This window comes from Phaenicophaeus curvirostris, chromosome 3 (genome assembly GCF_032191515.1).
Source record: "Phaenicophaeus curvirostris isolate KB17595 chromosome 3, BPBGC_Pcur_1.0, whole genome shotgun sequence".
In the NCBI taxonomy this organism is placed as follows: domain Eukaryota; kingdom Metazoa; phylum Chordata; class Aves; order Cuculiformes; family Cuculidae; genus Phaenicophaeus; species Phaenicophaeus curvirostris.
This window is the reverse complement of record NC_091394.1, coordinates 59854490-59882433: the sequence shown is the minus strand read 5'-3', so window position 1 is coordinate 59882433 and position 27944 is coordinate 59854490. Positions and strand designations below refer to the sequence as shown.

At 37.2% G+C, this 27944-nt stretch overlaps 1 protein-coding gene across 2 annotated transcripts in view; it reads left to right on the top strand.

Annotated features, from left to right (window-relative positions):
• Positions 1–27944, top strand: part of NSMAF (neutral sphingomyelinase activation associated factor) — a 40000-nt gene that overhangs the window by 2931 nt on the left and 9125 nt on the right. Inside the window, exons 2-22 of one of the 2 annotated variants that reach the window (XM_069854140.1) lie at positions 9819–9908; positions 10007–10085; positions 10177–10244; positions 10330–10366; positions 14120–14170; positions 16551–16622; positions 17005–17052; positions 17152–17204; positions 17718–17847; positions 18817–18888; positions 19723–19831; positions 20989–21165; positions 22044–22123; positions 22813–22903; positions 22995–23058; positions 23156–23207; positions 24217–24337; positions 24586–24717; positions 25142–25184; positions 25624–25787; positions 27211–27319. In XM_069854140.1, the coding sequence (XP_069710241.1) occupies positions 9819–9908; positions 10007–10085; positions 10177–10244; positions 10330–10366; positions 14120–14170; positions 16551–16622; positions 17005–17052; positions 17152–17204; positions 17718–17847; positions 18817–18888; positions 19723–19831; positions 20989–21165; positions 22044–22123; positions 22813–22903; positions 22995–23058; positions 23156–23207; positions 24217–24337; positions 24586–24717; positions 25142–25184; positions 25624–25787; positions 27211–27319 (1842 nt within the window). Of the gene's footprint in view, positions 1–9818; positions 9909–10006; positions 10086–10176; positions 10245–10328; positions 10367–14119; positions 14171–16550; positions 16623–17004; positions 17053–17151; positions 17205–17717; positions 17848–18816; positions 18889–19722; positions 19832–20988; positions 21166–22043; positions 22124–22812; positions 22904–22994; positions 23059–23155; positions 23208–24216; positions 24338–24585; positions 24718–25141; positions 25185–25623; positions 25788–27210; positions 27320–27944 lie in introns of those variants that run through there. The other variant, XM_069854141.1, reaches the window with a different exon arrangement.

Here is a 27944-nt window from a genome sequence, read left to right as displayed (position 1 = left end):
TTTCAATGCAATCTTAATATTTCCATGTAGGAAATGTCTATAACTTGGCAGCAATCAGTCAGTGTGGGTCATGCAGCAGAGGAACATGGGTGTCATCTCTGGGGGGAGCAGGGCTTCCCGTTTACCTCCCACTGCAGAAACTGGGGGCTCAGCAGGCACAGCAGCTGGACCACGGTCCCCTGCAAGCCCTGTGTGGATCTCCGATGCTCTCAATAGACATCTCTGCTGGTTATGCAGCACTGTTTATTGTTGGCGAGAAAACCACATGACAAAGAGCTTGACTCACTCAGTCCATATAAATTCTGATTCATAGCTCTTCAGCCTGTGAAACTACTGGAATTTTTGTAGTGTTTTCAAAGTACAGACGTATTCTGGATAGCTTTTTGTCTTCTTGTATATCTTCTTGTTGCTTTTGGGGGGCTGCTGTGGTTTCACTTGTGTATGAAGGGCTACAGGGAGAATGGACAGACTTCCTGAGTAAAAGGAAAAGAGAAGGATTTTTTATTTTTAAGTAACATTTTCACTACAGGAAAATCTACAAGAATGACTACGTTAGCTTTGTTAAGGTTTTAATGTAAATACTCATCTCTTTTTTGAGAAGCTGAGAAAAAGGCTAAAACTCATCCAACTTGTCCCCAAAAAAATGCAAGTAGGATCTGAACTTCTTCTAAAAAGCCCTGAAAACAAATCCAACATATTGATGTCTGTCAGCCTTATGGATCTGCAGTTATTGAACATTTCTAATGAGAAATATTTTTCTTTGCTCATACTTGGAAGCATTTTAGGATCTTATTATTTGACTTTGTAATTTGAGCACTTCATGAAAGATGAGTCATCTTCTCATTTGTGCTGGTAGCTTTTCCTGTCTAAATATCTGCAAACTCATTTCTCTGTTTCTTCCTCTTGCCTAGCAAATTTATGCTTGTGTAAAATAAAAGTAGATTTTGTATATATTTTGCATCCCGTGTCAGTTCTTCTCCTTCTTCTCTTCCTGTGCTTTACTGAATTAGGGAATCTTAAAAATATTTAAGTGATTAAAAGATTTTTGGGGTCTCACATTTTGTCTCCTCTTTTCCTTCTAGTCCTGTATTAAAACAGCAGCAACAAAAAGCTGTTTGTCACTTAATCGAAGGGACGGCTTCTTAGACCTTTTCTTTTTGCCTTCTTGCTGGGTAATTGTTAGAGACTAACTCCTGCTTCAAAACTTCCCTTGGTTTAAATAATCTTGGTGTTGATATTTCCTAGTGAGATGACCAGAACTTTTTTTAAACATTGTAGCAACTGCATGTCATGTGCTGTTTTGTTTTGTTTGTTTGTGTTTTTGGTTGTTGTTATTGTTTGTACACTGCTTTCTACAAAACTGCAAACTATGTAAGTTCTGGTTAAGAGTACTGTAAAACTTAGTAGGTAGGAAGTTAATCTTCTTATGCCATTGCGTTAGGGGGAAGGAAGGTCAGATTGTTTTGAACTGATGAAAAACTTATTTCCTCTTAACTAATTAGTTGAACTGCTTTAATATATGGTTACATAATCCTACTTTTCTGACTGTATGCAGTTTTTGAGAAGAAAACAAGAAAACACTGGAGTGTCCTTTGTGTGCATACTGAGAACAAGAAACGGGTTTCACTTTACATTTGATTAAACAAACCCACGTCCTACTGAGCAGGGTTCATTCTGGCAGGAATTTTCCCTTCAAGTTCAACTGTATTGTATTTCTATTTCATCTGTATTCATCTCTATTTTCACTTTGTCTGGGTGTACAGATTAAAGAAAGCTGAGCTACTACATCCCTTTTTAATTAGTGGCATGTGCCTGCTTATCCAATTTATTTAATCCCTAAAATAGCATTTGAAAACAGGAATCCTTCTTTACAAGCAATCTTAGATACGAAACTTTAAATTAAATGGTATGGTGTTGAGCTCAGGTTGTTGCTTTGTTTAAAAATTGAGTTCTTGGTTCTCTTGGTGATGTGCCCAAATGTGGGGAAGCCTAACACTTGATACAGAGGCTATAATATAGTTCTTCTGGTTTGTCGTGCATGCTGCTTAGCTTCCTGTTTTAGAGGTTCATCTGTATTGTTGGGAACATCACTCACACAAGGCAACCTGCTGGCAGCACGTAGGTCCTGCAGGTGGATTTTTTGTGTGGCGGTTGCTTTGGCATTTGAGGTTTTTTGTTTTTTAAAAATCTGTAGCCTTGTCTTACTCTGTTGGGACAAAATATACATCCTAAAGGCTTTTATTCAAACATCAGCAAGGGAGCCCCACAGCTGGCCTATAGATATTTTTCTCTTGTGAGGAAGGGGCTTAGTTTTAGAATTCATTTTACGCAGCTGTGGGCTGCTCCTGATTTTGGCTTTTTCATCCCTGGCCATCTCCTTCCATTATCAGGATTGTACTTCCAATATCGGATCAAGTGATTGTACAGGGTGTGTTGGGTCAACCACTTGAAAGCCTTGTGTCCCAGCACATTTCCAGGATGTACTTCTCTGATTAAGTGTTGGAAATAATAAAAATTCAATCACAGGTTAAGAATTCAAAGAGGGGTCAATGAAGTGCTTTCTGGATGATATAAATGGGGTTTTGCCAAGACACTAGTTCGTCCACATTCATCCCTGTGTCTGATTTGAACAAATCCAGTGCTTCGGTTTGTAGGTGACATTGGTATATAAAGTAAATTGTAGGTTTGTTGAACTTTTTTGTTTTGTTCACCCTGCACCTCCGTGTTGGTGGGGCTCAGATGAGGTCTTTTCAAACTGAAGTATAGAGAGGCATGCATATTGAGCAAAGAATGGTAAAATTGTCAAGTAAACTAAGCCTGATGCAACACAATTTTTATTTGGAAGGTATTTTTAGCATCTTGGCAGGATGTATAAACCCAGATTGTAGGTTGCAAAGTGTGGTTTGCTTTGTTGCATTCCATGAACAACACTAAGAATGTTTGGGTGTATTTGCATTCCCAAGCCTTGTGAATAGTAGATGGCATCGGGTGAGGTGAAGTTTTGCTATGCGTCTTGGGTGTGTTCTTGACTCTGTTTCTCAGCCCTTTTCTGAGTGGCAATTACATGGGAGCTCTTCCTAAAAGGCAAGAATAAACAAGGCACTTTCGACTATGTATTTAGAAAAGAGCAACCAGAGTTCTTCACTGCTTTGTTCATTTACCAGACTTGCCTGTGTCGCCCCTGTCTTTTTGATGCCGTACGTTAAGTCATTTACTTGGCCAGATGCCTGCTTTTTTTTCCTTTTTTTTTTTTCTCTTGAAGGTACGTTTCAGACCAATGTTGATTCCCTTCACAAGAAAATGCAAGATTTTCGGAGTATAATTTTTCTAGGACAATACGAAGACAAGAATTTGAAATAAGTCTTCAAGTAAAATTACATTAGCATGATTTAATTTGTCTCTCCCCTTAAGTATAGGTGCTTACGTAATTAGTGCAAACATCTCCATCATACAGTATTAAAAGATTAACATTTTACTATACCAGGTTCTTTATATGTCTAACACGGGGCGGGAACTTAACTCTTCCAACACGAATGATCTTAGAGCCTTCATTGAAGTTATCTGGGGGTGTATGGAGGCATGTGTGACTGTATTATACTGATTATCTACTGCCTCCCCTCCTTTCCCTCAGCCTTCACCACTAGACAGACAGACAGAAACAACTGTGACTGAAAAAATCCTCCTTCCATTTGAGATCTGAGAAACTCCTTATGATCTTTAAAGTTGCTTGATTTTTTTTTTTCAATTCCAGCTATGTGAGTTGTTATAATAGAAGCTGTGCCCTTACCTAGCATGTTCTTTTCCCTCAGTCCTCTAAGCTGCTTCTGCTGTTGATTTCAGATACAGAGTTTGCATTAAACTTGTAATGTGACATCTTAAGTGTCCTTCCACTCTCCCTAAAGCTCACGGCTTTGCCCTGGTGGTGGTGCTGCTGCCGATTCACTTCATCCTGGGAAATGAAACTACATCTTTCTCAGTGTCTCTAACAGCAGAGCCGCTGCACAGGCTTGCTTCCCTCCAAGGGGTGACGTCTTGTTCTTGGCCACTTTGTACTTGTCCCTGGCCCCTTCACATTTTACTGTCGCTGGTTCCCTTTTATGGACTGATTCAGGCTTCTAAACCTGTCCTAGACAAACTTCACAGCTCTGAACAGAAGCTTGTGTTCTGGTCTGTTGGCTAATGTGATGGCTGCTTCAGTCAGAAGTGGATGGTCTCCAAAACTGTAGGTGGTTTTTGAGGCATTACAAGTTGATAGGTTAGGTTGGACTGGTGAAGCTACTGAAGTTTTTCTTTTCTTAAGTTCAAATTTTCAAAGGATAGCATTTCTTTTTAGAAGTTTTGTGAAGGCTTGTTTGCTGTTGGAGAGACTTTGAGGATAAAGACCAGACTGTTAAGAAGTAATAATATAAAGCATTAAACATCTTTTGAACTCTCATCCCCTACAGCTAATTTCATGAGTTCTGAGCTTTCTTTGAAAATCATGTCCAATTTGTCTTTCTATCATTTTCAAAATAATATATTGGGTTTTTTTTTTTTGAATAGTCCAGTATGTCAAGTTCAATATATAAGAATAAAATGGTGAACGATCCCTGTAGACATGACTGTGGCTTACTAACTTCATCAGTCTGTTGCAAGCTATTAAAGAACATAGTTACCACAAAATTTGTGAACGTAAACCTCTGAATTGTGTCATTTTTAGGAAGCCAGCATAAAAACATCTTGTAATACACTTTAAGGTGCAAGTTTTATTGCTTGATTTCAAAGGATTTTGTGTCAACAGATGTTTGAGTTACTTTCCAAGAGACATTATAGCATTACCATTCTCTGAGTATGTTTTTAATAAATGCTGATTAAATCATTTATATTTGAAGTTGCAAGTAACAATTGGGTTATACATTTTGAAAATTGATTAAAATGAACCACTTGCTGATGCTCAGAAAAATATCTCAAACTTGATTCTTTTCTGTTTGCCTGAAACAGAATAGTTTATGATATTTGATTATTACTGTATTACAGGAATACAAAGTTCGAGAACAGCAGGCACACATAGAAGATCCCGTTGCTTTTTTTTTAATGAGACATAAATGTTTCTGTTATAACCAGAAGTGGTTTTTCAGGTACTAGTTCTTCTTGGTAATTTGAAAGGGCCATATATTTTCCATTGTAGATATAGTATGTTTTTTGTACATTTCCCAGTTAACACTTATGGTTTGCTTTTTGGGGAAAAATAATATTATATTTATACATTTCTTTAACTTTTGGGAGGGAGCCAGTTGCATTATTAAAGTTGTCCAGTCCTTCCCATTGGAAGAACAGTTTGTCTGACTAATTGCTGAGGTTAAAGGGTTTTTTAATGTCTTGGGGTCAGACTTGAAGGCTGGGAGGGTAGACTGGGAATGGCTTTCTTAGGCTCAGTTTACATGATGTCATTTGCATTGTGATCCAGGAGGTTCTTCTGTGGCAGTGGAGTCAGTTACAGATTCAAAGTGTGTCCTGTTAATTACTCAGCACAGGGAACAGTACAGCTGCTGTGCTGCTGAAGACCAAAATACAGTTCTCAACTGTTACAGATTTAATTATTTTCTTATGCAAGGTATCACGTGTTCTCTTCTTACTGTTATTTGTTGGTTTTGTGGGTTGTTGTTTTTTTCTTTGTCATGCACAGAAGAATTAAATTACTATTTTAGATCTTTACAAAGTGTGCATACAAATTTATGTTATAGGAATACATAGCAGTTGGTACTATATGAATTTTACGTGTCAGTCATCTTGATATCCTAAGTGTCTCTGGAATACCTTCTTCAGCTCAGTCAGCCTAGACTCCAGCCGCTTAGTTGCACATTGAAGATCCCCTTTGCTTTGATGGTATAACTGTTGTGATGGATTTGATGGTTGAACTCTATCTTAAAGGTGTTTTCCAACCTAAACAATTCTGTCATTTTGTGATTTCCTGTTTTTTCAGGCCTTCACAACGCTCTGTTTGCCTACTCATGCAACATGCCAGAGACTGATCTGTTCCCTTGCTAACTGTAAATACTTGTTAAATGCGGCAAGTCTGAAGTATCATCCTGTGCAGTGATGGCTCTCAAGAGAGAACCTGTTGATACAATAAGGATCAGTGGCTCTACTTATTTTTTTGGAGGAAGTCTGTTCTATGAAGATAAAAGGCTCTGACTGTGCTTTAGTAACATCTGATAAAACTTGATTTTTCCTTTTTTTTGACAACCCTATTAATGCAGCCAAATGAAATTTAAATATTATACTTATGCTATAAGGATTGAGATGAGTTGAGAAATTCCAGAAGGTTATTCCAGAGGTTGTGCTTCATAGTCACCATAGTTTATAATTAGCAGTAACTTGAATTGGTCTAGATTTGTTAGCAAGTAGTTGAGATGCAAGTCTGAAAACTTTGGTTCCAGGTTTGATATTGTAACTAGATCTTGAAAACGTATTTGTAGAAATGAAGGAAAGGGGGACTATTATCAGGAGCCATTGAAAGAGAACAGCAAGATAAAGAGACACAAAAAGCTCCAGGGGGCTGGAACACACCGGCAGGATCATGAAAAAGTTAAAGATAGACTTAATATGTGTACACAAGCAGTTGGACTCCAGGAAAAAGAATAGCAATGTTTCTTCTTAACTGATGATGCCTTTAATCATATGTTCTTTTGTCCTGGTGAAATCAGGCAGTGAAATCATGTGGTTTGTGAGGGACGCTTTATGACCAAGGAAGGTGGAATTTTGAAAGGTACAGTTTTTGTGTCAGAATCTTTGGACAGGCTCTAAGTTCCATCCCCATTGCAATGGATGCCTGAGAAAAGTAGAATTTGGTGATTGTATTTGTGGAGATTTGATGTCTGGGTCTGTCTGCCTGCAGAAGGGACTCAGCAGCCTGAAAATACTGGAAAATGCAGTTAAGATAAATGGACTTGCAGGTAGGACTAGCAACAAGCAGAGAAATGCTTGGCAGAGACTGCAGAACTGGGTAGTGAGTAGTTGTATGGAAGAGTCACAGAGTCTAATAACAAAATGGTAAACTTGATGCTGCTAGTAAATACTGCATTTAAAAAAGGAGGAAACATCTAATTTCCTACAGTACCTAGTTAGCCTACACGAAGAGTTTATATTGAGTTTCTGTGTATACCTTGTGCATTATTTTTTTCTTTAAATCATCTGATTCAGCAGGAGTGAGGATGATGCCAAGGAAAAGTACCTCAAACGCTTCCCAGTAGCCCCCAGGTTCTGATTTTTGAGAAGGTCTATTGATACGTACAGGATTGAGTATAAAGATACAACAGTTTCTATAAGATGGTTATCCTGACAAATTTGAAAGAGAACTTTCTTGGCTTATGCATTTTGACTTATGTAAGCTTGTTGTAGCTACTGTGAATAACAGAGCCAATGTTTTGATGTAAAAACATGGCTTATCTGGAATGTATGAAGGAATTCTGCATTTACCAAAAACTTAAAAGGAAAGTGCAGTAATTACCAGTACCACCAGCAGGTTAATTTAGGAAGAGTATAAAAATGTGAGGCGTTTGTCAAAAGAATAGGTGGAGGAAAGAGTCCAAGAATGAAGAATTTCAGAAATTAGTTCTATTGACCAGGCATTATCAGTTGTCTTGGAAGAAAAATTGTGGGACCATGAACACCATTGTGATGAAGCGCATTGTTTCCTGTGCCGATAATCTCTGCTCTGTGATGAAAAAAGTAGAAGATTTAATTTTTTCAAACAAATCTGGGTATTAGCTTTGTTCTTCACTTTTTTTTCTTTTTGGCTTGTGGATAATAAGCTGAATGTGTACGTGTATATATACAAGAGTGAAAATATTCTGATGGTGAAGTGCTTTTTATATATCCTCATGTAGCATTATTAAAAAACTTTCAGTCAAAATGTCTGAGAACTTGCTAGATCTGAGCTTGCAGAATCCCAGAAATTTTGGGTTTGTCCCAGATGATTTCAAATGGATGTGTTGAAAAAAGTGATTTCATGTTAACTATGTGGCAGCCGCTATGTTTTCATACTTCTCTTCCCTGTTAGCTTGTAGGCTGTTCCTAGTGAATCTTTATTTTACCTCAAAACACAGAACTAGACCTTCTATTTTAGCTTCCTGAAGATGCGTAGTCAAAATAACTATGAAAAGAATAACTTGGCTCCTTCGAACGTAACAGAGCGTCAGAAAATTGGAAATTTGGTTTACACCCGTTGGTAGGACATGTTTTCATAGGTGGCAGTGAATTGAAGAACAGACTTACATGACAAACAGAAGACAACTGCAGTTATGTATTCTGAGAAAGCAGAAGGCAAACCCCCTGAAGCTCCATGGGAACCTAGAGATACTCAAAAACTATACAATAGCAGCAACTGCGGTACAGCCTAAAGAAACATTTGCAGATGTATGTTGAATTTTCTTAAGTTTTGTGTGGCATATACCGTTCCAATTTGTATGTTTTCCAGCATTTTAACATCGGTTGTTTCTTAATGGCATCATAAACCACCTGTTTTCAAGAGAGGAGAGGTAAAGATAATGCTGTTTTAAAAAAAGCAGTAGAGCATTAGGACAAAGTGTCTTGGACATGCAGTTTTGAGTATATAAATCCACTGTTTCTTGTAGCTGGAATAAACCTCTGTTGTGTTCTGTTTAATACAACACAGACACAAAATACAGGTGAACAAGATGTATTTTCCAATAATGATGTTTGTTCTGTTGTGAAATATGCTTTCCTAACGAGCAAGCTATCTGGTTCATTTTTTGAATTCTCAACATGTTTACTGCTATTTGAATACTGCTCTGGGGACACTTGGCTTTTATGAGCATTGTCATAAGCATTTCTTGTGAGGCACATCATGAACACAGTACAAAAGGCTCAAAGCGTGGATATGAATAAATACTCAGTACTTCTGCAGATCAGGCCAGTGCTGCACACAAACAAGCCGTTGTATTTCTAACATAAGTATAAGGTGTTTCTGCTCCTCCTGCTGTGCCAATACCCACTGTCATTCACCGCAGCTGAAATGGTTATGTGACTGTGTTCTCCCTGTTAGTAAAGTTGGTCAGTTTTGATCACTTGCAGCAGTTTAAGTTAAGTTGTTAGAGAATACAGTTTCATGTTATAGCTAATCTAGCCGATTTGCCTCATACTAGTACTGGCATTGTACTGGCAAGTACTGGCTCCTGCAGTTAAGTACCTTAGAAGATGTCAATTTTTTTTATATATGTAGTTCTTACTGTTGTTTATTGCCTATTGAATTGGTCCACAGACAGGTTTCCTGTGGGGTTCAACAGGCACTGGTACTGACAAAGTGCAGAAATGTTTTTGGAGAGGAAGGCAATGCTTCCTCAGAGTTTCTCCATCAAGTGGCTCAGCCGTGTTGTGAAAACCATGGCTGTGTTAACACTTTAGGTGAGTGTAGTTTGGCTTTGCTTCAGAGAGATCTAATCTCCATTCTGTGCAATTTGTTCTTGCCCTCCTTTTGTGTCATGGCATATTTCGACTGGCATGTATTAATTGGGACTAAACTAATGTTTACTGTGAGGAAGGACTGGCAATGTTAGGACAGTTACTACTTGAGACATATGAACAGAATCAAATATGAAACCTTATATATGTTGGAAGAGCATCAGTTGATCTTCATGGGTGCACGGTTTTTCCAGATGGGTTTGTTCTTTTAAAAAGGTAATTTAAATTAATTCATTCTTTGGGTGTGGGGCACAGCACAGGAAGTGAAGACTTCACAAACACTTGACATATTTTATTAAGAATGTTCATTTTCATGGTATCTTCTTTTTAAATAAACAATTCTTATTTATTTGTAGGTTTTCACTGCTTCTTCTTAACTTGGAAGAATACTACTTTGAACAGCACACAGCTAATCATATTAGAAAGAAAGGTTGCAGAGATGAAAGGTACAAAACTTTTACATACATTTATTTACTGGAGTCATTCTAATCTCATTTATCTCTAATAGATATATAAATACTTGGTTTTTTATTGTTCCTTTTAGAAAATTCAGAGGCTCTCTTAAAATCTGTTCCAAGTCAATAATTTTTGAACCTGATGACAGTGTCCAACCCATTATCAAGGTAAGCGTTGCAACTGTACAGTTTTTTGGTGACTTAAGATTCTCTTTAAAAAGATTTAAGAAGGAGTATGGATTCTTATAATTTGCTGCAGATACCGCTGAGAGACTGCATTAGTATAAAAGCCCCAGAAGACAATGAAGGAAAGAACCCTTTCACACGGTACGTGAATTTGAGTAACTGAAAATATTTAATTCTCTTTAAAGCTGAAACATACACCTCTTCAAATATGTTATTTACATTTTAGGGATACTTCTGGAGGGATTTCCGTTATATGTAATCAGGTAAGACCTACATAACAGATTCTTGATGTATAAATGAGTGAGATTACATTATTTAATGCTGTCTTTCTCAGAGCTGAAATCTTAGGGTGGGGGCTTAAGTGGAAACAAAACTAATTAGTGTGAAAAAGTTAGCATTAATGTGAAGATGTTGGTGCTGGAAACTTCAAACTGTTAATGACTTCGTGAAGTCATTAGTTTGGTAAGGAACTTTTCACTGTGCTTTTTATAATGGATCTTAGGGCAGTGTTAGAATTGAATGAAAAGCAAGAATAGACTGAAATTAAATTGGTTATTAACCATCTTGGTTCTGGTCTTGCTATATGGTTTTCTCCTGCTTTCTGCTGTATCTAGTGGTAATGTTGAAGCCATCTTGACCCTTACAGTTCAGCTTTGTGAAACCTTTGGACTGTGCTGTATGCCCACCAAATAATTTTAGTAACTGTCCTGAAATACTGGGCTCAAGTTTCAATCATGAGTTGTACTTAACTTGCATTTGTTCCTACTTAATGTTAGCCGAGGGAATATACTTCAAGCTTTGATAAATTGCAGTTGATAGATGATCTAAAGCTGTAAAAGTTTCCAAAAAATGTTCATGTTTTTATATCAGGAAAGAAAAGATGAGGTGGGAACATTCTAACGTCTTTGTAAAATCTGTCTTTAACAATACCTAAAATCTATAGCCGTGCTTAGTTAAGTACTGCTGCAGTCAAAAATGAACTCAAGCATTTCACACAGAATCACAGAATCGCTGGGTTGGAAAAGACCCACAGGATCATCGAGTCCAACCATTCCTATCAATCACTAAACCAAGCCCCTCAGCATCTCATCCACCCATCATTTAAACACCTCCAGGGATGGTAACTCAACCACCTCCCTGGGCAGCCTGTGCCAGTGACCAATGACCCTTTCTGTGAAAATTTTTTTCCTGATGTTGAGCTTGAACCTCCCCTGGTGGAGCTTGAGGCCATTCCCTCTCGTCCTGTCCCCTGTCACTTGGGAGAAGAGGCCAGCACCCTCCTCTCTACAACCTCCTTTCAGGTAGTTGTAGAGAGCAATAAGGTCTCCCCTCAGCCTCCTCTTCTCCAGGCTAAACAACCCCAGATCTCTCAGCCGTTCCTCATACGGCCTGTTCTCCAGCCCCTTCACCAGCTTTGTTGCTCTTCTCTGGACTCGCTCCACAGCCTCAACATCCTTCTTGTGGTGAGGGGCCCAGAACTGAACACAGTATTTGAGGTGCGGTCTCACCAATGCAGAATACAGAGGGAGAATAACCTCCCTGGATCTGCTGGTCACACCGTTTCTGATACAAGCCAAGATGCCATTGGCCTTTTTGGCCAACTGGGCACACTGCTGGCTCATGTTCAGTCAGCTGTCAACCAACACCCCCTGGTCCTTCTCCTCTGAGCAGCTTTCTAGCCAGTGTTCCCCTATCCTTTAGCACTGCACAGGGTTGTTGTGCCCCAAGTGCAGGACCTGGCATTTGGCCTTGTTAAACCTCATGCCATTGGACTCAGCCCAGCGGTCCAGCCTGTTCAGATCCCTTTGCAGAGCCTCCCTACCCTCCAGCAGATCCACACTTCCACCCAGCTTAGTGTCATCTGCCAACTTGCTAAGGGTGCACTCAATGCCTTCATCCAGGTCATTGATAAAGACACTGAACAGGGCTGGGCCCAGCACTGAGTCCTGGGGACGCCACTCGGAACTGCATTAAATATTGTCTATGCTAGAGAAGTTTGTGGACTGTGTTAAAGTAATCAGTATATGTAATTTGATCTTGATACTGCTTCTGTTAAGAGTATTGTACAGTAAAGGTTTCTTGTGTGGGTAATTTTTTTGTGTATTGAATGTTTTTTTAAAAGATGCTTTTAATTGTTACATGCAATTGTTCCACCATACATCATTAGTATGTGTTCTGAAGAAGAAATGATTAAAAAAACACTTATTAGGAAAGGAGAGTTAACTTTTGAAATGGCAACAGTGGTTAGCAGCCCCTACTCTTTGCCCCTCTTATGTGTAGCTTGCCAGTTCTCCTCCTTTCTTTAGGGAAATGTTCTAAAATAGTTGGGTGACATGATAAAAATGGGCATTTTGTATAAAAGGCATAGGGACTTCTATGTGAAGTACTCACTAGTTGTACTTATAACAAATCACCATCTAATTATATATATATTTTGTAAATAGAATTCCTGCCCTGTAGGAAACCACACATAGCGGATAATTGGAACATCTTAAATATTTTTGCCTTTTCAGACTCAGAAAAATTCTTAATCAATAGTTGGATAAGAAACTTTGCTTTGTGTAACAGGCAACTTAAAAGCTTGTGGCTACAAAATACCGCAAACATAATAGTAATTAGAGATAATTTCAATATTTTTTCCTCAAGATGAAATTGCAGGAAAATCCTCCAAAATAGGAAATGAATACAGTATGTTAGAGTTTTTGTAATGCTACCTTTTTTTTTCACTTGTATTGTCTCCTTTTTATGTATTTTGGGGCTCTCATTGTAGAAAAATGTTTAATTATACTGCAGAAGAGTTATTTAAGTGTAAAGCAGGTGTCTCTTACTCTGTTTCCTATTCTCCTATGGCCTAATTCAGGTCTGTACATGCTGATGTCAGATGAAAGGCACTAATTGCTGTTTTATTTTTAATGTAGCACTTAGAGAGTCATGCTGAGCTTGTAAGCTTCTAAGCGTACCGCTTTCTTCTGGCTGAACAGTGCTGTAAGAGAAAGCTTCTGGCTAGAGCATGGTACAGCATCTGTTCTTGCAAGTTTAATATTTGCTCAAGGTTTGAGGCTGCTACCACAATGCCTTGCAGTGTAGAACCACAGACATTGTGCTAGCTGTCAGAAGCAAATGAGGCCCTGGAATAAGCCCTTTGATCAACCAAGTCTCTTGGGTCATGGAGTAGTAGATAGTTGATAGTGTGCAGTCCAGTGTGTTTTGTGTAGTTCAGAGAACCAATCCTGAGTCTTATACTCCAGCCTGAGATTTAGCAAGCTTGAGCCTTCCCTACAAACAGAGCAGAACCGTGACTTATTTCTGGCTTGTCTTCTTTCAGACAGCAGATAGTAATGTAATATCCACAAACCAATGTGCTAGCAGTGAAGTCTATCTATAGGAGTTGAGAGAATGTTCAGTAGAAGGGGAGCAGTTTCCTCAGGGTTTTTGGGAGGAAGGGTCCTCTCAGATCTGAGAATAGCATGAGAAAAACGAAACTTTTCAAAAACAGGCTGTTGGATGAGAAACTAAATGTGGTATTCATGGCAAATGGAACTGAAAGTAAAAGGTTTGGCACTGGGAGGAAGGGGTTCATCAGTGCAGGTTTACACAGTAGTTTACATTGTGAGTTACGCTGTGGAGTAATTCCATAAAGTCAGAATCCTGAGGGTGTGAGATACCAGAAGAGTAGGGAGGAGAGGATCCTCCTATTGAGTGCAGTTAGGCTGGTGGCTGGGCTTATTGGTTTTAATCTTGCAACTCCGTTAAGGTCATATGATTAGAATGAAAACCTGCTAATAAACTACATAAGTAAATAATCCTATGAACTACATTGGCTGGTTGCCTCTCTTGCAGTTAGCTGCTATAAAAGGTCATTTTTCTGCAGTTTATCTGGGTTAACTAAAGTGGGACATTGCATACTAGTGTTTTGCTGGCTTAAACAGTGTTCTTAGCTTTGTACTTATCAGTACTTCTGATTTATTTCATTATTTTTTCAAGGACTGAAACTGTAAATTCTTTTACTCTTTCAGGTTTTTCTCATTAAAGAAAGAAACATTATTGCACCATATAAAACAGTAAGAGTAAGTACATATTTTTTCACTATTCTTAGCAAACAAATTTTTGCAAGGATTTATGTTCTTTTTCCTGAAAGATAATGCTCATTTGAGGAATATGACAATAAAGCTTAAAAAAAACCCCCAAAAACATAAAACCCAAAAAATACAGAAAACCACAGCAATTGTGCATGTTGATAAAAACAAGTATCTGAATTCTTCCACTGTGGGTTTGTGATATTTCTTGGAAGACACACTGCAGACTTGACACTTGCTATTTACCTTGATGTGCAGCTCTGTGGGCTCAACAGTCGAGCTGTCAGCTGGCTGCTAGTATTCAGTGGACACTGCATCCTGGCTGTATGGCTTCTTCTCAGTTCTGCTTACACCTGAAATGAGAGATTGCTAATTGATATTCCCAGTTGAGTGCTTCACAGTTCAAAGAAATGACAGATAAGTCTGCTCACAGCAGAAACAGAGATTACTTCTGATTGCTTTCTGCTGATAGGGTAGATCTGCTCTGATTCTAAGCCTGGAGGCTTCAAGGCATAGAACTAAGAGCTTTTCACCTGGAATGCAGGATGAGTTAAGGCATAAACACAAAATGAAAATGCAGAGTCATTAAACGCTATATTTGCCCAAGAATTGAAACAGTCAGAATTATATTTCTCAACAAATTTGTTGAAGTAAGAAATTTCAAGAATGGTAGTCCATAAATTTGCATTACTATAATGAACATCAAAGAGGGAAGAGATAATCTACGTTCTCTCAACAACGGCTTCAGTTGGTTTGCTGGTTAGATCTGTCTCTAATTTAGAATTTTCTTATTTTCCTTGGTTATTTGCTTTATGCCATTAATTCTTCATGGATTGAAGCTGTTTTCTCTTCTAGTCCTTTTCAGTTTTGCCTCCATGTGCAAGATTTATTAACTATCATACAAATATCTTACTGCATTACTGATACAGTGAAAAGAGAAAATAATCAAAAGGGCTGTTTGGAGGGCTTTTTATTTTATTTTCTCCTAAGTCAAGATTCATTCATACCTAAAACATTCCTGACAGTTCACCATTGCAATTTACTTCACAAAAGTGCAGCTATGCTTCTACATATTAAAACAAGAAATCTAGTTTGCCTTCAATAATTTCAGATTTTTTTTCTGTTGCTGCTAAATATCTTCTCCTTAAATTCTTGCCAGTTCCAGACACATCACTGAGTGCTGGAATTTGGTAGTACATTTTATCTTCCATGTCTTGCATTGATTGTTTTAATTCAGTTCCAAAATACTGAGCTAATGTCTTTGCATATGACTGGAGAGCTACAGAGAGAAATGCACACAAAAGCTTTCACATTGTTGGCTGTAAGCAATTTGTGTAGACTATCCGCTAGGATTTCTGAAAGCAGTTTGTTCCTTATTGAAGGAAAACGGTACTCTGGATGAAATGCTGCAAGGCTTTTATCTAAATTGCTACTGAATTTCTTGTCTCCCTTTCCTCCATCTCCATTTGCTTCCTGAAACATGCTTTCCTGTTGGAAAAAGTCGAGTTGTCAGTTCAGCTCAGATCACCTATATTACACTGAAGATCAGATAGATTTCCATGTCTTCGTTCCAATTTTAGATTAATCCAATTAATGTAGTCTTACTGATATATTTATTTTAAAGTCTAGCCTGAGAAATTACAAAACCCTGCAGAAATGTTTTGATAGAGTTTTATACTATGTTCAGGAGTCATCAAGAGATCCCACTGCCTTTGCTAAATATGAGTTATATGTAAGAGTTAGTAGCAGTTGATACATCTGCATACTTCTAATATACTTAAGTCAAAACCAGAAATACATACTGCGAAATAATACTTATGCTGGGAGAACTTTGTAGAGGAAAAACAGGTGTGCCGCATATGCTGGACGATGTGTTTGTGTGGATTTGGGACCTTTTCAGCTCAGAACTATTTATGTAGAGAAGAATGATAGCTTCTGTAACCTAGTCCTTAAAGATTTGATGGGCTAGTATCTTTTGTATAAAAGATATACAGTAACTGTGTAAATGTAACTTGTCAGTTACTAGTTGTATGTTTTCACCTGTTTACCCAATATTAAAATAGGCAGAGCTGGTGTAATTCTGCCTTTACTGATGTTTACACTATATTAATTGGTTCACTTCAAAGCCGTTATGTTGTATTGTATTAAATAATGGACTAAATACTGCTCAAAGAGGTTACCACAGGGAAGATACATTTGTAAAGAAAAAAAAAATATGGTTTAACATTGCTTTTGGAGTGTTTCAAGTATAGTGCAACCTTGGATAGCATACTTTGACCAGGTTTTAGAGTATTTTGATTTTAATTTTAATTTTTTTTTCTGCTGAACTTTATTTTAAACTCATTTGTAGTAAATCTGCTTTTGGGTTTAGGGTAGAACAGACCATTTATTCCAACTGGATGTTCCTGGGAAACTAGGAGATGTTGTGCAAACTCTTCATCAGGTATGTGGTTATTTGATATCACTACACGCTTCATCACAGCATATTTTTTGGTATTTAATGGAGAGATTTCTTAAATATTTGTTCTTAAGGTGAAATTCTTGGAGTATCTGTTTTTAAAATGTAGTAGTTGAACACAGCATCTAGTTCTGACAGCAGTCCTAAGCTACCTCTATTACTTTTTACTGTGCAGGGTGGTAGCATATAGACAAAGTAATAACATGACAGGAGCAATGAACAAAACTGTCCTACTTTAAAAAGAAACAATAATAGCTCATTTAGTACTCAGTCACCAAGAATGTTAAAGCCCTCCACCCCTAGTTTCTATTGACTGAGCTATGTGTGGGACCACTGCTGTTTCATTTTAAAGCTTATTGTTCTTCAGCTTTACAGGGCTTCTTGTCTAGATAAGATGGGAGATCAAGCTGCCATGGTAAGTAACCAGTTGTTTCTGATATTACTGTTTAATAATAAAATTCTAATTGCATTTGAATCATAGATCATATTAACTATTCTTTTCTCTCCACATTAGATAACTGCTATATTGCAATCGCGCTTGGCTAGAACTTCATTTGATAAAAACAGGTATCTTTCTAATAATTTTCTACTAGGAGAAGATTTTCAGCTTATTGGTTGATCAGTCTACTGCATCAGTAGTTTATAGATGCTTGTTGGGGGCAGCATAAGTTCTCTAATTCAGAGAGTTATCTGTGTTCTGAACCATCTGGAATGGAGAACGGGAAATTCTGCTTGTGAAGATGAACATATTACTTTTTTATCTCTCCAAACTGTTGTATTTATCTGTGAAATTGTTGCGAAGTGGGAATCAGTATATGCCAAATAAAGCTCTATATAGAAAAGTCAGCTGGTTTATTTCTCTGAAACTGGTACAGAATGTAGCAATTTTCCTTTCTGGAGTGCCTGTTAAAGTAAGAGATCTCAACAAAGAACTTTCTTCATGTCTAAAATAGGCTTAGTGCTGTCTGCATTCTGATGTCCCAAGATTATAACCTAATCTAAAACCTTTCTAAAGAATTTAGGGATAGCTCCACCTAAATAAGAACTGGAGGTAAAATTACTCCCTTTCTTCACTTGTAGATTTCAAAGCATTTCTGAAACGCTGCATATGGAATGTAAAGCAGAAATGGTGACACCACTGGTGACTAATCCAGGGCATGTGTGTGTTACTGATGCTAACTTGTACTTCCAGCCTCTTAATGGATATCCTGTAAGTGCCTCATAGATGGTCTTGTATATAATGTGAGCACGCTGCCCCTCTAGTGGACATTTTCTGTATTATTCCTCTTAAATGCCCATGGAGCTCATGCCCAAGAGGTCTCTGTTTTCATTTATAATCAGAAGCTCCTTGTTTTACCTTTGATCTGTGCTGCTCTGTTGTATTCAGAGCATCTTCACTTGAGACTTTATTCTGTGCTACCTTGCTTAAAGCTGACCTCCTACTGACAAAGCACAAAATGTCCTTTGCTCCTTCTCTATTAGATTTAAAGATTGTGTTTTGTAACACTTCATTAAAGATAAATTTTTAGTCTTTCACTAGGCAGGAATAGCAGAGAGTGAGTTTCAAATGCATTTGGTTTATATTGCAAGGTCTTAGCTAGGTTTTCTGTTAAAATGATCATTACTTTCACTAGAAGAAAACTCATGTGCATGTCACAGACAGATTACTGCTTTGGAACTTTGTCACAGAAATAACAGTTATAGTCCTAACAAGACTGAGATAGTCTCAGTGTGAAAGTCTGTCCAGACAATGAAAACGTGTTTCTCAGCTGATGACAAAATGCCATTCAATTTCTGTCCACCTGGTGGCACCATTGGCAAACAGTTTGCCCAGCAGCCCAAGGGCTTCCTTGTTTTTAATATAGTTTGTGCTCTGCTCCTCACTTTCATGAGAAAAGGCACTGGCAACACACTTGGGTGATAGCACACTATTCTTTATATATTCATAAACTGCCTTGCCACTCAGACAAGAACCAACAGCAAAGACGTGCTTCCTATTTTTAGTGTAACTTATTAGCACCGCTGTTCCACTGCTATAATGACATGGTTGGATGTTGTTTTCATATAGCTAGTATCTCTAGTCAACAGAAACATCAGATTGACTGGAGATGTTAATGTAGAAGAATATACACCTTCTGGAATAGCTCCATCTTTTTTTCCCTTCCCTTGCCCCCAACAGAAACCAGTAGTACAAATAACGCTTCAAAATGTGCGTCGCATCTATAAAAGAAGACATGGCCTAATGCCAGTGGTAAGCCCAAATATTTTTTTTTCCATGTCTTGCTATTTATGTTATTTCTTAAAATGACCAGCTGAAACTGTGTACATCATTAGGTAAAAGCTATATGATTTTAAAAACTCTGGATTAAGTAATGAACAGCACTCAAATATCCTTTCTGGTTTTCAAGGGTTTTAGTTTGCTGTGTTGTCAATAAGATGAAAATGGAAAGTAAACCCTGTCAAGGATGAAAAATTCCTTTCATAAGCAGTCAGTGTAGGGCAAGGGAGAAGGAAGTACCTGCAGGGAGCAATTCATTCCATTTATCTCAAGCACCTATCTTGAGACAGAATGAATTGCACTCTCATGGTGTATTTTCTCTCTGGATTGATTCATGGAGGAAGCTTGATCACTGGTTCAAGTTGAGACTAATGTGGAGTGATGAGTAATGCTGTACATGACTGAGGGATGATGAGAGTTCTGCAGTGGAACCTCAGTTGTATGATTTCAGTGTTTGCACTGAAATTTCAGTCCTGAACAAAATTTTTGTCTCAAAACACATTTAAACTAAATACATATTTAGCTCCTTGCCTTACTCCATTTACTTAGGACAAAAAAAGTATATTACCTGTGCTTAGTCAATCTATGGACAGACATAAATCTGTATGTGCTCAGTTGGGTGCAAACTGAATTGTTTTATGATTGGAAATGGGAAAGATCAAAATATTAGGCAGAACTGCTGCCCTGTTTGGAGTCTTTTAAGTTTTTGATAGTAGTAGCAGGAATATTCTGTTAGAAATAGATGAATGTTACACTTTGTCAGTCATTACTCTCATTTACTTTTTCCCTCCCCCTTTAACTTCTAAGGGACTTGAAGTATTTTGTACAGAAGATGATCTATGTTCTGACATCTACTTGAAATTCTACAACTGTCAAGATCGAGATGAGCTCTATTTCTTTATCGCAACATATATAGGTTTGCCATGTTTATTTATTAATATAGTCTGTTGTACTTTTGGAGGGGAAACTTGTTTGGGTTTTGCTCTGTTGATTTGTGGGAAGAATGAAAAGAATAGGGATGTATTAGCCCTAAAAATTTCTAATAGGAGTAAGCAAAGTTCAGAATGAATGTGGTGAAATTGCATGTAGTCTGTTTGTGCTGAAGAGCTGAGTATGAAAGCTCAGATAGTATTATTGAGGTCAAATGAATTCTTTTGATTTGCAGCTTGATGTGCACTGTCATTTGACAACCTTCTCCCCACCAAAAAAACCCAGTGAAACAAAACAAAAAACTCTGAAAAGAAACAAACAAACAAAACCTCTTAAATGATTTTACCTTCAAAACAAGGAGTAAATAAGATATACTCAGCTAAGTTGTGTTTTGCTGAAAGGATGTAGACTGACTTGTGGGTGGATCCCCCTGGCCTTTGCATGCATCCAAGTAAAACTCCTTTTGGCAGAGTTCTTGTAATGGATGGATTTCCAGTGCGCATACAAATACCTGAACTTTCCTCAGTTTTAGCAGTGGTTGATGAAAATTACCGTTCTGAAACAGTTAAATTCTAAAAAAATTCTCAAAAAATCTGATAGAAATTAAAACTTGTATGCATGAATTCCTAGGAAGCAATACAGATCTTTTGCAGATCATGAACAGAAACTTTGTAAAGGGCTACCCTTGTGTCCTTGAAAAACAAGGAGAAAAAGCTACTAGTTTTTCTGTGGTGCTGCTACAACTGAAACATTGAAACTCATTTTACTGGTAATATTAAAAACATTCATGTAAATTTTGTACTATTTTGTTATTGTACCAAGAGAGCTGTTCATGGTCTGCAAATATTTTTCTGTACTTCCATAAATCTTCAAGTTCTTTCCCATCCATAGTTTCTATGTTTGGTTTCAACATTTTTTCTGCATCATTTTTTACTGAATGCAATTTAGAGGTTTTTGGGCAGTTTTTAGCAAACATTAAGTATGGTACCTGTTGAAACGTGAAGCTAACACTTAATTCTGACTTGTTCTTTTAGACAACTTTGCCCTTTATTATTTTATAGTACCTTGCATGATGTTAATCATTGTGTAATTTGGGGGTGGAACTCTAAACTTCAAAGCTCTTAATGTTATGTTTTTGTTTAGAAAATCATATAACAGAGCATACAGCTGAAAGTTATATGTTGCAATGGCAGCGAGGGCATATATCAAACTACCAGTATCTTCTTCATCTCAACAATCTGGCTGACAGGAGCTGCAACGATCTCTCCCAGTATCCTGTATTTCCATGGATCATAGCAGACTACTCTAGTTCAGTATTAGGTATGTGTATACACAAAGGCATTTAGTGTATCATGTCCAACCTGAGATAGCTTGTGTGTGTGTTTACATTGTGTGAAGTTCATCATATGTGAAAATGCACCTGGAGTTAGCGATCTTGGGTGTTTTCTTGTGTACTTACCTTTACTCTGGATTTTAATGGACAAAACACCTCACCTTTTTCTGTTAAATAGTTCTCTCATCACATATGGAGTATGTAGCAAATATCTGCTTGATCATTTTGAAAATCTGCAGTCTTGAGTGCTCAAACACTGTCTGTGATTCCAGTAACAGCAAAAGAACCAGTAAAATGTCCATCTATGGAAAAAGCTGGATGCTTTAGAGCATATAGAATCTAAGTGTTCTTTTACAGTTTTTAGCATTGCACATTGAAAGGAAAAGGCTAACAAGGCTTGTGCCTAAATCAAGGGTCTTTGTGCAATATGTATTGAAAGCTTGTCCTTTTTAGGATTCTGTCCCTCTACAAGGAATAGAGAAATATCATGATATTTATCAGCACTGATTTAAACACTCCAGTTTAATTGTTTGGTGAGGCTTAACTATAGTATGACAAGATGATTAATGAATAGAAAGAACCTACCTTGTGCCTCAGGTTGCAGCTCTATATTTACTAGATGAATTAGTTGCAATAGCTATCACATAGATGTAACTACTAGTTCTTAAGCAAGAGATTTGAGATTGAGCCTACTTGCTTGGAAGAAGATGAGTAGCCATTTACAGTAATACTTTTATTCTTTTGTAGTTAGAGAGCAGAGAAAATTACTGGAGGGTACTATTTTTCCTGTTTTGTTTTTAAATACTGATGAGAATGTATTCCAGCCTAGTAGAAACAATGCATTTAACTATGGGTTTTTTTCTAGATCTGACAAAGCCTGAGACGTTCCGTGACCTTAGTAAACCAATTGGTGCCCTGAATAAGGAAAGGCTGGATAGGTTATTGGTATGTATGTCTTGGCTTTTTTATGTGCTGCATGTTTTGGACCTTCTATTATGCACGTTAGCCATAAAAGGAGCTTTGTCAAGCAAGCTTTGGGAATTAAGTGGTTATCTAAAACTGACTATAAACCTTATCAGAAACAAACTTATCTATAACGTAACACGATGAATATTATGTTTTCAGTAACAGTACATAAAGTTTTGCTTTTAAGCTCTGATCATTTCCTCAAAATATTAGCTGCCTCTTACCTACTGCAGTAAAGTAATTTTATTTAGATTATGATAGGGTTTAGTGATAACATATAGGAGCTTCAGACAGGAGAGGATCTTCCAGGTTGAATTAATTCAATATGTTCTTCCATACTCTTGTTAAACTTAATGTGAAATTGAAAAAGAAAATATTTGTTTGCACTCCTTTAAAGCTGAATCACTGCCATTTCACGTGAAAGTGAGAGAGTAAAAAATGCTGACAACCTGATAATTCTGAATAAGTTATAGCACCTTTTTTTCCATATTGATTTACTGATCCGATTAAAGCTACATGGTTATTATTTTTTTATCATTAGAAAAAAAATTGAGGGTGCATTTAATCTGTGTCTTTAAAAAAAAAGTGTGTGTGTTAGTGTTCAGTATTGAAGGAAAGCATGAGTACTGATTTTAAACAGACCTCTCTTTCTTCTTCGTATGTTGCAGACACGTTATCAGGAAATGCCTGAGCCTAAGTTCATGTATGGGAGCCATTATTCATCTCCAGGTTATGTTTTATTTTATCTCGTTAGAGTTGGTAAGTCAGCTTTATGTGCTCTCTGAGCAGGCAGTTACCTCTAAAGTGGAAAAGGTTTGCAGCAAGCTGATGACTTTTTCTTTCTCCATAGCTCCAGAATACATGCTCTGTCTGCAGAATGGAAAGTTTGATCATGCTGACAGAATGTTCAACAGGTTTGTTTACATTTTCTCTATAGCTAGGTTGTTTGTGTTTTCAATATGCATCATGGGAGCCTTAAAAATATTTTTTTAATTAATATGTGTTATCTAGTCTTGCAGAAACCTGGAAAAACTGTTTGGATGGTGCAACAGATTTCAAAGAGGTAAGTGGCTGGAAAATTATCCAAATCCTTCTTAGTATCTGTGCTGAACTTTCTGTTTTCAGATGTCTGCTATTAATGTGACATTTTTGGGATGGGGTGTGTTTGGCTGCGTTCTTTGTTGGTTTTGGTTTTTTTTTTTAGTTGCATGCATTGTTTTTTTTTTAAGGTGTTATTAATCCTTCAATATTTCTAACTTCTCCCTTCTCTGTAATTCTGTGTTTGCTTGTCTGTGTCTGCTTTCTTGCTTTTAGTTTAGCAGCAGTGTCATTATGAATTCATTAATGAAATAATTGGGAATTATCGGAGTTGATTAAGGCTGCAGAGGTGTAACTTTACATATCATCTTCTGGATTCTCGTAAGGCTTTGGCTGTTTTTCAACAGTACAGCTGGAGAGGTTAAACCATAGAAGTTTTATCTTAGTTTTTTGAGCCCTGTAATAACCATAAATTGTACAATATGTTGAGAATGATTAAGTGTCAAATAGCAGATGCTGTTAAATAATGTTTCTTTGAATTTAATATAGTGATCCTTGTTTTTCTGATGCAACCCCATCTGCAGTTAACGGTAATGGAACCAGTCAGTTAGCTGTGGTGGTCTTTAAATAATTGACTTAACCTATGAAACTTTTGTCATCATTCTAATTATTCTAGAGTTTTGTCTTGATTCTTACCTGATGTCCTAAAACTGTGAATTAGTCACAGTTACTGCTGTGAAGATACTCTTGGATGTCATGGATTGTTAAGTCACATGTTACGTGTTAAAGATATTTATGCCACTCTAATTACCTTGTAGGTAGTCAAGAAGCCTAAAAGTAGTTGAGTGGATAGTGGGAGAAAGTTTCCAGTGCTTCTTACTGACAGAAGAAAGCCTGAAAAAATTACTACTCAACTTTAGGGCTTGACATATGAACGTTGATAAATTTAAGGTTTTACAGAGTGTATTCTACGTAAGTGACCAAAGTTAAGCTAATCTCAAACCTTCTGGCTTTTTTTTTTCCCTTTTTTCCAGTTGATTCCAGAATTTTATGAAAATGATCCTAGTTTTCTAGTAAACAGTTTGAAGTTGGACTTGGGAAAAAGGCAGGGTGGAAAGATGGTTGAAGATGTAGAACTTCCCCCTTGGGCATCAGGTAATAGTAGTCAAACTCCTTGTATTATGAATTAATTCAAGATTATCTAGATTCCTGGGGTGGCGGTTCTTCTCTCAAAATGATCATTCTGTTTTCTTCTGAAAGAATTTTTGCTTTAGAACGTTAACATAATTAATTAATGCATTTAATTTTTATTATTGGTTGCTTTTTTAAGAAGGAGGCAATCAGAGATGGATGCTAGTACTCAGTGGGCTATCTTCTCCTTTAATTAACCTTCCTCTTGCCAGGTCCTGATGACTTTCTTCAGAAGAGCCGAGAGGCTTTAGAAAGTCAGTATGTATCAGAACATCTTCATGAATGGATTGACATAATATTTGGCTGCAAGCAGAAAGGAAGTGAAGCAGTTGCTGCTCACAATGGTAAATATAAACCTTATAGAAACAGGGAAAAAAATGGTGGTGTAATTAGGCAGGAATGGTAAAAAACAGCATATCTGTAATGCCTGATTAAACAACTGTGCTTTTTTTTTTTTAATTCTTTATTTGCGGGGTGGGGCAGTTTTTTCATGAAGCTTAAAGAAGTTATTCTTCCTTTAGGAAAAGACTGATTTCTTTTGAATCTCTGAGCCTCTTAGAAATCTTAAACTTTTTTCGAGTAAGAAACCCAGGGGTAAAATACAAGATCTCAAATTCTATAACCTGCTGAAATCATTTAGTTGCTTAAATATACCCAAGTTGAGTGAAAAATACAACTTTTTTTTTTTTTTGCTAGGCATGCAAGACAAAGAAAACGAGCCTTGTATAGCTGCATTGTACAAGTAAACTTCTATTTTTTTTTTTCCAGTGTTTCACCCATTAACTTATGAAGGAGGAGTGGATTTAAACAGGTAATTAACAAGGATTGGAATGGTTTTGTTAAAGCGGTTAACCATATTTCTCAGAACCCCTCCAGGTCCTCTGCTGGCTGTAAAAGTGCTCTGTATGTGAATGGTGCTGCTCTTCCATTTTATATTCCCAAATATGCAGAGAATATTTTATACAAATGCATCAGGTTGTCATTTTTAGCATGCATTTAAAGGCTGTTACTTGAACATTTCTTCAGTGTGTCTTTCATGAAATGGCTTTGTTTTTTTAAGTGTCAAGCATACTATTGTCATACATTAACAAAATTATGAAGCTTCTATGTGACTGTCAGTGGTAAATTAGTTCTGTAAGGATGTGTAATGGCCTGTAGTGCTGTAGCATGCAGGCCTGTGCTTTCAGGGGAGGGGAAGGTAAAAAGGTACTCATCTCATTGGCTTAATTAAATATCTTGTTTTTGTAAAGTATTCTGGACCCCAATGAAAAGGTAGCTCTGCTGACACAAATCTTGGAGTTTGGACAGACGCCAAAACAGTTGTTTACAACTCCTCATCCCCAAAGGATAATGCCGAAGCTGAAAAGCTTGTCTCGAACATCTAGTCACAGTGTTTCCATAACTGAGTCTCCAGGTAAATGTATAACAGATAAACTGACAACGTAATAGATTTGTAATTTTGAGAAGCTGTGTATCGTTCTCCCACAGGATCTCATTATACAGCTCTCCTGGCCACTTTCCCTGTCAGCCAACTCAAAATAAATCCATGAACTAAGTGTAACAGAAAACTGGCAAGACCAGTTTCAAATTTGAAAATCCAGGTGTTGTCCTGCCTTTTTGCCTTCTGTTCCAGTGGTATCCACTGGGACGGTTCTTCCTCTGCTTTGGAAGCTGTGGGAGGGCTATCATCCCTGGCCTTTCATGATGCTTCAAAATCAAGCTAATATGACAGCAGCTTCAACAACCATATTTGCACGCATTCTAAATGATGTAAAGATTTGTTCAGTTTTAGAAAACGAATATCTCTGGGGTCATCAATTGGCTTGGTCTAAATAAATCCTAAGAATTTAAATTAAGCATCCAATTTTTTTTTCCTTGACTTCAGCGAAACTCTGTAAAGAAATACCTTTGTTTTCCCTACGTACTGTAGGGAAAATGTTGATTGAATAACTCTTAAAGGAAAGAGTATGTAGTGTCATCATAGGCTTCTGTTCAATGCAGAATTTAGATCAATTTTCTGAAATTAAGATGCTATGGTCCTCATCACGTGTATCATGGTCTACTGTAGATTGGACCGAATCTTCAGGCCAGGTATGACATGGAAACGTTTGTCTTAGTTGGTTGTCTTCAGTTCGCTTTTGATGGCTTTTATTTTTAAGCCAAGAAGTGGAGTGCTACTTAGCATGGCAACCTGTAGCATCCAGATTGCAAGAGTGGCTTTGAAAGTTGTATATGGTGATAATAACGTTCATTGGTGTTAAAAAGGTATGGTGGTATGCTGTCTAAGTCATTAACCCAGAGATCAACAGCTCCTGTTGGGTTTGACCGTTTCATAGTAATTGACATTGAACTGTCTCAATCTTCTCCCTTAAGTTTGCAACGGTGCAGTGAAATGAAGTTGGGACATTCCTAACAGAATGCAATAGAATAATAAAATTATATGCTGTATTGTAGCAGTAGATGGCTTTCCTGGTACTTTACCGTTTGGAAAGCTCTTTACATCTCCATGGAAGCCTGAAATACCTCTGCAGTAAATTTTTTGTGGTTTTCAGTGTGTTTGGTATTTTTCATTTTGGAAATATATTCTGTAAAATATCCAGTTCTATAGCCTTGAGGAGAAAAATCATATTTTTGACTGTGTAAGCCTATGCGTTCAGGAAGAGATTTGGAAAAAAGTTAGTGGTCTTGTCACTCTCTATATTAGACAAAAATTCTTATTCTGTGCATGATTTCTGTGTTTTCATATTTATCTTTGCAACTTGAGCTACCTAGTTATTTGAAATCTATCTTCCAATTTTCTATTTTTGATGAATCTTTATTGTGGCATTTTATTGCAGGTTCTCCAAATGAAGAATCGTTTGAAGATTTGACAGAAGAAAGTATAACACTTGCTTGGAATAACATTGCCAAACTAAAATTAGATGAGCAATATAAAATTCATAAAGAGTAAGTACTGTTCTTTTCTATTCTGCCAAAATTGTTCTCTTTAATCAGGGAGAGGGGCATGTCAATCTGAATGTTGATTGGTTACAGTTTATGTAATGGGTTACAGTTTAAGATAAATACTTTTTTTACTTCATAAGACAATTTGATCAGAGAAGATGAATTTGAGTATATCATGGGTTATCAATCCACAAAAGGTATTTGTCAGCTTGATTTTATTGCTGTTTCTTATACAGATGTAGAGTTAGGCTCATTATTATTTTATTATGTGAAGTAGATATTGATCACCCTTCTCTAAAACTGTGATAACAGTGGCCAGATAGACTGCCATTTATTTATAACCCTGGGAGGACCTAGCTTCTTCATCCCATTTAGTTTGAAAGGTTAAACCACTTAAGTTCAACTACACTACACTTTCAGCTGCTACTGTATGAGCAGTTTGCCAAGTCTCCAGGTACAGGGTTTCAGTTAATCCAGGTACCAAACTACTGTTCTGATGGGTTCCTAGAGAGCCATGGGTCAGCAGGAGCACTTCAGGTAGATTTTGAAAATACCTAACAATGAACAACAGCAGTTGTACTTTAAAGAACAGTTTTCCCTTTGGCCCCCACCCCATGTCCTAGTGGCT